We start from the raw sequence: 8,608 nt of genomic DNA, 5'->3' as shown, positions 1-8,608 counted from the left end.
CCCCGGCTCAAGGGTGCGTGCACCTGTGGGTGTACGTTTTCTCGAAATAAAGAAATAGACTTAAAAAAATGCATACTGAAAAACCGAATGGCAAGCATCTCATAAACATGAACTGTTAGTATCTTCCTATTCCATGAGTAGGCAGGCGGGGCAAGGGTCTGGATAACGTTTCCCTGCCCAAAGGTGTAGGAGTAGGGCTTTGGGGGCTGAGATCCTGGGGGGAGTGGGGGAGTGGAGAGGAAAAAGAATGTTCCAGACTGGGACCCCATGAACAGGGCAGGGAAAGATGAAGCAGAAACCAAGCGACAGTGGCAGAGGGTGGTGAATTTCAGACCCAGTGAACCGGGAGAGGGGAGGTGGGTAATTCTGTAGAAACAGTGATGATTCTGCGTCACCAGCGCTTGATGCCTAATGTGTCAAAATTAGAAACAAATATTAAGTTTTATTGCAACCTAAACACCCTCCTGGCCTTGTAGGAAAATGCTCCTGGTGCATGGGACTCTGCTGTTTAGTATTTCCTTCATGTTTTCCCTTTTTGGATATCTGACTGGGGCAAGGAGACAGAGAGGAATTTGATTCACTGAGATTCAACGAACGGGCTTCAGTTCACACATCTCATTCCATGCTCCCCAGAGCCCTCCCGGAAGGGACTATGATCCCATGTTACAGCTGAAGAAACTGAGGCACAGCGCCAAGGGCAGAAACTGACACACAGAAGGGGGGCGGCAGTGCCGTCCCCCTAACCGGATGGGGAAAGCCGAGTCCCCTCCGCCCACCTCCGCCTCTTGTCACCTCCTCCCCACCCCTTAGGGGCCCCCGAGGACGCCCCCAGCCAGCCCCGGGGAGGCCTGGAGCGCCGGCCAGACTGCAGGGCGAGGTATGCGTGGTCCCAGGCGCGCGCTCCCGGCCCCACGGCGCGCCCGCAGGCCCCAGGGGCCGGTCCCCCCACCACTCCCGCGCACGGCCCGGAGGTCAGTTCCTCTCTCGGCGCGACACCGGCCGGCTGGGTGCTGGAGCGCGCCGACGGGGGAGCAGGCACGAGCGGCCCCTGTCCCCGGAGTGGGCCACCCGAGAGCCCTTCCCCGCCAGCGCGGGGCTCAACCCACCCCTCCGGCTGCTCGCTCCTCCCCCTGACCCCAGCGCACCCCCACCTCCCCGCCCCAGCCAGGCGAGGCTCACTCCGCCGGCGACTCGCCTGCAGCGGCCGGAGCCGCGGGAGCTGCGCGCTCGCCAGAACTCAGACGGCGGCAGGAGCCCTGGCAGCCTCGGGGTCGGGGACGCCATGAATGGCTCGGGTGGCCCGCGGGCCGAGGACGCCAGTGAGGCGAATGGCAGGGACAGCTGGCAGCCCGAGGCGGTTATCGTGCCCATGTTGTTCGTGCTCATCTTCTTGGTGGGCACCGTGGGCAACGCGCTGGTGCTGGCCGTGCTGCTGCGCGGCGGCCAGGCGGTCAGCACCACCAACCTGTTCATCCTCAACCTGGGCGTGGCCGACCTGTGCTTCATCGTGTGCTGCGTGCCTTTCCAGGCCACCATCTACACCCTGGACGGCTGGGTGTTCGGCTCGCTGCTCTGCAAGGCCGTGCATTTCCTCATCTTCCTCACCATGTACGCCAGCAGCTTCACGCTGGCCGCTGTCTCCCTGGACAGGTGAGCGAGCGCCTTGGCGGCCCCCCCGGGGGGGGCGGCCAGACACCCAGGTGGGGGCCACAGAAGGGAGCGGGACTCTAGGAGGGACACACGGATAGTAGACAAGGACACTAAGAAGGCAAAGGGACCGGAAGAGAGTGAAAGACAAACTGACGTGGAGAAGGAAAAAGGGGAATAAGAATGGGGGACCGCGGTGTCCCCTTAGGTGCGTCCTCGCCGCTCCACGCTGGAAACCTCAGCTCTCCAGCGCCACCGGAGCCTGAGAGTGCAGCGTTTTCTGACACAGAGCGTTTTCCCGTGTCTCTTTTGAGCTCAGTGCCCCTGTGAAGTTGGGATGGGAGGGATTACCGTGCCCAATCTACAGATGAGATCGAGTTCAGAAGTGACTTGTTCAGAGTGGCCCATCCAGTAATCGTGTGCGTGGAACCAATGGTCTGTTTCCTGGCGTCAAACTCAGGCACCTCCACCTCGCTAGCCTCGAATGCACGGTTTGCTGGGCGCAGTCGACTCTAGTCCCGACTGAGGAATTTGAGTCCTTCCAAAGGGCCCAGGCCGAAGTTGAAGCTGGCACACCGGAGGGTCCGTAGACACCCTCCCACCACACACGCACACACGCACACACACACACACACACCTCCAGGCCGAGGGTCAAAGGCAGAGAGAAGAGGGCGCCGGAGGGTCTCCCTCCTCTCCGCTGGCCACCTGGATGATTCCTGGGGAGGAAATCTGGGTCTGACTCCATGATTTCTCCAGGTCCCTCTACCCTCACGTCCTCCCGACCTCCCCTGGACAGGCAGGGAGGTGAGGCCACCTCCCCCATATAGCTCCCACTTCCACTGAGCGCGGAGTGTGTCGGTTCCGGTTCTGAGAGCTCTGGTGGGACCCATAGAGCGTCGGCTTCTCTAAGGAATTCCCTCCAGGTACCTCGCGGTGCCTCCAGGCTGTCTGCTAAAGCCTCAAGGCGCCTGGGTCCTACCTCTCTGGGCACAGGCACTCTTGGGTAATGACAGCCTCCCGGAACCCCAAAGCCGGTTAAACCTTGGGGTGCCCTCCCTGGTGGACTCTGACGGTGGTTATAGTCCCGGGAAGACCAGATGAGTGACCCACACGCACTTTCCTGCTGCCGGTCCCGCCCCGCATCTGGAGGCAGCTGAGAGTGTCTGGGATGCTCTGGCCGGTTTGGTGCGACCGTGCGCTAGGGACCTTCTTTGAGAGAAGGTGAGGTCAAGGTTTAAAGGTCTGACCCTACCCCCTTCCCCACCCCCCCACCCCCACCCCCGCGAATTCACCTGTTCACCCGTCTCTCTTCCGGGCCTGACGCACAGGTATCTGGCCATCCGCTACCCGCTGCACTCCCGAGAGCTGCGCACGCCTCGCAACGCGCTGGCTGCCATCGGGCTCATCTGGGGGCTGTCGCTGCTCTTCTCCGGGCCCTACCTGAGTTACTACCGCCAGTCGAAGTTGGCCAACCTGACTGTGTGCCACCCGGCGTGGAGCGCGCCTCGTCGCCGCGCCATGGACCTCTGCACGTTTGTCTTCAGCTACCTGCTTCCCGTGCTGGTGCTCGGCCTGACCTACGCGCGCACCCTGCGCTACCTGTGGCGAACGGTCGACCCGGTGGCCGCCGGTTCGAGCGCCCGGCGCGCCAAGCGCAAGGTAACGCGCATGATCATCATCGTGGCTGTGCTCTTCTGCCTCTGTTGGATGCCTCACCACGCGCTCATCCTCTGCGTGTGGTTCGGCCGCTTCCCGCTTACACCTGCCACCTACGCGCTGCGCATCCTCTCGCACCTGGTCTCCTATGCCAACTCCTGTGTCAACCCCATCGTCTACGCGCTCGTCTCCAAGCACTTCCGCAAGGGCTTCCGCAAGATCTGCGCAGGTCTGCTGCGCCGTGCCCCACGTAGAGCCTCAGGCCGCGTGTGCATCGCCGCACAGGGGACCCACCGCAGCAGCGTCCTAGAGCGCGAGTCCACCGACGGGACGCACGTGAGCGAGGCTGCCGGGCCCCCCGCCCCCGTGCTGGCACCTCTCAGCAGTCCCCCGGCCTTGAACCTGGTACCCGGGCCATCCTGGCGGGACCAAAATGCCCCCAATGGCATCCCGGCAGTGAATGCGACCTGAGGGCACTTATTGAGTATGCTTTGGTGTTAAAGGATTGGAGTCAGAGGTTGGGGGGGGGGGGGGGGAGGAGGGAGCGGTGGTTAGGGGAGGGAAGTAAATCTGTTAATAAAATATGCAAACCTTTTCACATGCGGTGTTGCGCTGTGTCTCCACACATCTCATGGTTACGAGGCTCCGGGTTGGAAGCCTCTGGGACTTCACAGGGGAGCTGTGGATGGATGGGTGCAACGTGCTTTAATGAACCACAGGGAAAGAGAGTGGCAAAGGCACCAGAGGCAGCCGAGTTAAAAGTCAGCATGGAAATCCCTAACTGAAGCCGGGAAGCACAGGAGGACCAAGGCTCTCTGCACATGGCCAACCTGAGGCGCCAAGTATATATAGATCCGCCAACCAGCAGCCACCTATGCGTGCGACAAAGGCAGGCAGAGCGGTTAAGCTGGCGAGATAAGTTGGTCGATGAGCGAGTGCAGACACTGTGTTCCTAGTAATGCTCCTGAGCCAGCAAGTGTGTGTGTGTGTGTGTGTGTGTGTGTGTGTGTGTGTGTGGCGGGGGCGGGGGAGGTCCCTCCCTGCTCCCAGCCTTCTGGGGCTCCTTCCCAGTGTCCGCAGACTGATCAGTGCCTACTTTCAGCCTTGGGGTTTCCTTCTGTCTGGGGTCAAGTCTCCGGCAGCTAGGTATTTCTTCTGGGCCGGGGAAGGCGCCCCTCACCCGCCGTGCTCCAGGGTACCCAGGAGCAGTTCTAAGGCACTGCTGGGCTGGGACAGGCTGAGAATTGCATGTTGGAGCAGGAATGCCACAGGGCTTTGCTGGGGATCTAACCTCTACCTGCCCAGGGTTTGCCCCTCTCTTGGAGTTCTTGAGCTTTTCGAGGCTTTTTACACGGAATCGGTTCAGAGTTTGAGAGGCAAGAAAACTCCCAAGGATGTACGTATCTCATGGTGTTAATTGCAGGGCACTTTGGCAAAGGCTCGAATACTTAACCAGCCAGGCGCCCGCTTGCAAAAAGGCAGGGAAGACCCGTGGCGTCTGCCCGGATTGGAAGGACTAGGTCAAGGGGGAAGGCGGGAGGGAGAATCTGTGCTTGCCCACTCCCCTTGGCTATCTCTGAAGGGGACAGCTGATTCTAGGTGATGGAAATGGAGCGGGGCAGGGAAGCCGAGGCAGGTGCAGGATGGGTGGGGCTGGATCCTGTGCTTTGTCTTCAGGTGTTTGCGGAACCCCGGGTTGGGGGTGGGAGGGTGCTGACTCCAAGGCCCCAGAGTCCTTGCACAGAGCAGCTGCCTGCCTGACTGCCCAGTCCCCCAGCAAAGCAACTGAAATAGAGGCAGCAGTTTAGATCCCGTGGCTCCATCCAGCCTTCCACGCAGCCACTGAAGATGGCCCTGCAGCTCCTGATCCATGTGGCCTTCCTCAGGCTCAGCGCTACCGCCGGGCCCTCGGTCCAGGGGCGGGACTTTAGAACACCGGCAGTTGGTAGGTGGAGAGAGTAAAGTTGTTTAAGCTTTGGGATTTGGACCCCAGGGCACCCACCCAAATGACCTCCACCTCCGTTCTTCAGCCTGGCCATCCTACTTCGACCTCAACTGGCCCCAGGAGGTTCAGGAAACCATCCAGATTCCGAACAACGGGAGCGCGCCCCTGCTCGTGGACGTGCGGGTGTTTGTGTCCAACGTGTTTAACGTGGTAAGTGTCCTCAGGCCACGGAGGGAGCAGGTGCTGGGTGCCCAGCGGGGCGATGGGTGGGGTCTCTTGCCTTCTTTTGTCCCATAGCGCCCAGCCCCAGGTGACACACTGCCCTGCCACTTCCTCAGGACATCCTGCGGTACACAGTGTCCTCCATGCTGCTGCTTCGGCTGGTGAGCACCCAGGGGCTGGGAAGGTGGGATGGGAGGACCGTCTCTTCATCCAGCTCAGGAGTACCAGCCTTCATCAAACTGCCTGGGGGCCTGTGTATCTATGGGAGCGGGAGCCTTAGTGGCTTCTTTGTGTCCCCAGTCCTGGCTGGACACTCGCCTGGCCTGGAACGCGAGTGTGCGCCCACGGCGTGCAATCACACTGCCCTGGGACTCACTCTGGACTCCAGGACTCACCATCCAGGAGGCGTAAGTGAGGTGGGAGTTCTTGTGCCAGGAAGCCCTCCTTAGGGACTATCCCCCTCCTGGTGGCTCTGCCAGGCCACAGGTGCACCTCACTGCCCCATGTCCCCCTCACCCTTCTGGAACCCAGATGGCAGCAGAGGGCAGCTGGGCTACGCTGGGGTCTCCCCCACGTCCCCCTTCTGAGAAGGGGCTGAGCCTCTGGCTTTGTGTCTTCCCCGTGCCCAACAGGCTCTGGGTGGACTGGCAGGATCAGAGCCCGAGGGCCCGAGTGGACCCCAACGGCCACGTTGACCTGTACTTGACCCTCACCACCGAGACCAACTGTGATTTTGAGCTCCTCCACTTCCCCAGGGACCAGAGCGACTGCAACCTCAGCTTCTACGCTCTCGGCAACACTGGTGCTGATGGGACAGGAGCTGGGGGGAGGGGGGAGCCTCTGGCCTTCTGCCAACATCCACCCGACACAGACACCGGGGGCAGCCGGCCTGTGCTCACACCAGTCTAGGGGAGCTGAAGAGATCCTAGAACAGAGCATGCTTCTCGCCTGTACCTCCCAAACGGCAGCCCACCTCCCAGCTCTCCCCTGCTCTGGCTGCAGCCCCCTTTAGTCTCCCCTCAGCTACCCCAGTGCAGCTGCCCTCAACGGCCAGGGCCAAACCGCAGTGTCTGGGCCACTCTGATGGAGCCCAGAGACCTAGGTTGCTGCAGCCTTATTCCTGGAAGCATTCCGAAGGCGTAGCCACCCAGTAAAATATCCCACGGACCCAAGGGTGACATCCAGCTTGGCCCAGAAACCCTCCCCCTTTGCCTCACCGCCCCCCCCCCCCCCCGCCCTGACTCCAGCTAGTCCCTGCACCTTTACTCCCGAGAGAGATTCGGGGACAGGGGTACCTCCTTCCTACTTGGCCACTCTCACCCTCACCCCTTCCAGCCCTGGAGCTGGAGTTCCGGGCGCACGCGGTGAACGAGATTGTGAGCGTCAAGAGGGAATACGTAGTTCGGGATCTGAAAACCCAAGTCCCACCCCAGCAGCTGGTGCCCTGCTTCCAGGTGACGGTGAGTCGCGGCGCGGCTGACAGAGGGCTGATGGGGGCGTCATGTGTGCAGTCAGAGGCCATGGTGTCACCGTGCAAGTGCCCAAGCCCCCCTGTACACGCCCTCCTCCCCCCCAAAGCCCCAACTTCCTTCCTACCAGCTGCGCCTGCAGAACACAGCGCTGAAGGCCATCATAGCTCTGCTGGTACCTGGGGAGGCCCTGCTGTTGGCTGACATGTGCGGGGGGCTACTGCCCCTCCAGGCCACCGAGCGCATTGCCTACAAGGTGACCCTGCTGCTGGGCTACCTGGTCTTCCACTCCTCCCTGGTGCAGGCCCTGCCCAGCTCCTCCTCCTGCAACCCACTGCTCAGTAAGTCCCGCGCCCCTCCCCCGGCCCTGGGCTGCGGCGGGCCTCTGCTCAGCTCCCTGGGCGCAGAGGTGCAGGCCTGGCCTTGACCTGCCCACCCCGCCCTCCTGCCCCCAGTTTACTACTTCACTGTGCTGCTGCTGCTGCTCTTTGCCAGCACCATGGAGACCGTGCTGCTGGCCGCGCTGCTGGCCCGGGGCGACCTCAGGGCCAAGAGCGGCCCCAGCCCAACCCCTAGAGTGGAGCGGCACGGTCACGGGGACTCAGAGCCAAATCCTGAAGGTGGGCAGGAAGGTTCCCCTTCCTGGAACAGGGTAGAGGGAGGAATAAGGGTAGGAGTGGGTGTGACAGGGCAGGGCCGGCAGGCCCCACACCCAGGGCTGAGGCGGCGGTCACTAGGCCAGTGGCTCCGTGCATTCACTCTGCTAGCTCCACGGTCCCTGGGCTCCACTGTGTCCGTCCTTAGAAGACACGGGTCTGGAGCAGGGAGCCAGGTTAGCTTCCGTAAGGGCCCAGGTGACTTCAAACTCCCGGAGATAGCCCTATGCCTCTAGGAGCCTGTCTATGAGGGTGTTTCTGCAGCTCAAGATGGCCTGGAATGGGCCAGACCCCAATATTCATTAGCTGTAAGTCTAAGGAAGGCACAGATACAGGCGGACGGCCCCCAGGGTTCACTCTTCTGCTCCGAGCCGGCGTGTTGGGCGAGCCCCGAAAAACACCGCCTTTTCCTGCATCTCCCCCCACCAGGAGCCCCCAGAGTGAAGGGGTCGAGGAGGAGCCAGGCCGAGGCTGCTGACCACGTCTTCTTCCTGGTGTATGTGGTGGGGGTAGTGTGCAGCCAGTTTTTCTTCATCGGGCTCTGGATGTGGGCGACGTGCAAGTCTGACCCAGCTCCCGGCAAGGCCGTGCCCCATGGCGGGCAGCCCGGGCTGTGACAGCTCAGGGCCCGGGGCTGCGCACCCAGGGGAAGGGCCATGACAGCGTCTCTGGAGAAAGGAGGAGGTCAACTCTTCTCCGAAGCCCGGAGGATCCCAGGCCACCCTGAGTTCTCCCTTCTGATGGCCGTGAAAGCAGAGCGGAAATAAACCCGTCATCACCCAAGTGATGTGTGCACGTGCACCTCAAGCATCTGTCTTCCCTGAACTGGCTACTCATTCCTGTGCTATGCGGGTGGGCCGACACCTGCACACAACCCCTACCATGCTCCTGAACTTCTCACCACTGTGCACCAGGCATCTGGCCCCCATTTCTGCGACTACTGCTGTCGGGCCTTGGGCCAGGAGGCCCTGGGCACCAGGAGACAGGGGCCTGAGTCAGGCCACATAGGGTAG

General features: G+C 61.8%; 2 protein-coding genes across 3 annotated transcripts; both read left to right on the top strand.

Annotated features, from left to right (window-relative positions):
- Positions 1-460: 460 nt before the first annotated feature.
- GALR2 (galanin receptor 2) lies at positions 461-4,145 on the top strand. 2 transcript variants are annotated; one of them, XM_058702794.1, is made up of 3 exons: positions 461-1,650; positions 2,976-3,639; positions 4,023-4,145. In XM_058702794.1, exons 1-3 carry the CDS (start codon positions 1,283-1,285, stop codon positions 4,086-4,088), a joined length of 1,098 nt encoding a protein of 365 aa, XP_058558777.1. In that variant the 5' UTR covers positions 461-1,282; the 3' UTR covers positions 4,089-4,145. The 2 variants fall into 2 exon arrangements, with proteins under 2 accessions (XP_058558777.1, XP_058558776.1); XM_058702793.1 differs by lacking the exon at positions 4,023-4,145 and having other exon boundaries at positions 2,976-3,832.
- Positions 4,146-5,124: 979 nt separating this feature from the next.
- ZACN (zinc activated ion channel) lies at positions 5,125-8,347 on the top strand. The gene is made up of 9 exons (XM_058702795.1): positions 5,125-5,248; positions 5,334-5,458; positions 5,587-5,631; positions 5,771-5,877; positions 6,103-6,272; positions 6,806-6,930; positions 7,070-7,280; positions 7,395-7,559; positions 8,025-8,347. The coding sequence occupies exons 1-9, from the start codon at positions 5,152-5,154 to the stop codon at positions 8,210-8,212; spliced, it is 1,233 nt and encodes a 410-aa protein (XP_058558778.1). The 5' UTR covers positions 5,125-5,151; the 3' UTR covers positions 8,213-8,347.
- The last annotated feature ends 261 nt before the right edge of the window (positions 8,348-8,608 follow it).

Source organism: Neofelis nebulosa, chromosome 16, assembly GCF_028018385.1.
Source record: "Neofelis nebulosa isolate mNeoNeb1 chromosome 16, mNeoNeb1.pri, whole genome shotgun sequence".
Taxonomy (NCBI): Eukaryota; Metazoa; Chordata; class Mammalia; order Carnivora; family Felidae; genus Neofelis; species Neofelis nebulosa.
Note: the sequence above shows the minus strand (reverse complement) of the source record. Positions and strands in the feature narration are given on the sequence as shown.

Bases quoted from the DNA above. Each gene is read 5' to 3' on its own strand.
- ZACN (XM_058702795.1), top strand. From the start codon at position 5,152: ATGGCCCTGCAGCTCCTGATCCATGTGGCCTTCCTCAGGCTCAGCGCT. The intron at 5,459-5,586 runs GTAAGTGTCCTC...CCACTTCCTCAG, and splicing joins TGTCCAACGTGTTTAACGTG to GACATCCTGCGGTACACAGT. The intron at 7,281-7,394 runs GTAAGTCCCGCG...TCCTGCCCCCAG, and splicing joins CTCCTGCAACCCACTGCTCA to TTTACTACTTCACTGTGCTG.
- GALR2 (XM_058702793.1), top strand. From the start codon at position 1,283: ATGAATGGCTCGGGTGGCCCGCGGGCCGAGGACGCCAGTGAGGCGAAT. The intron at 1,651-2,975 runs GTGAGCGAGCGC...CCTGACGCACAG, and splicing joins GCCGCTGTCTCCCTGGACAG to GTATCTGGCCATCCGCTACC.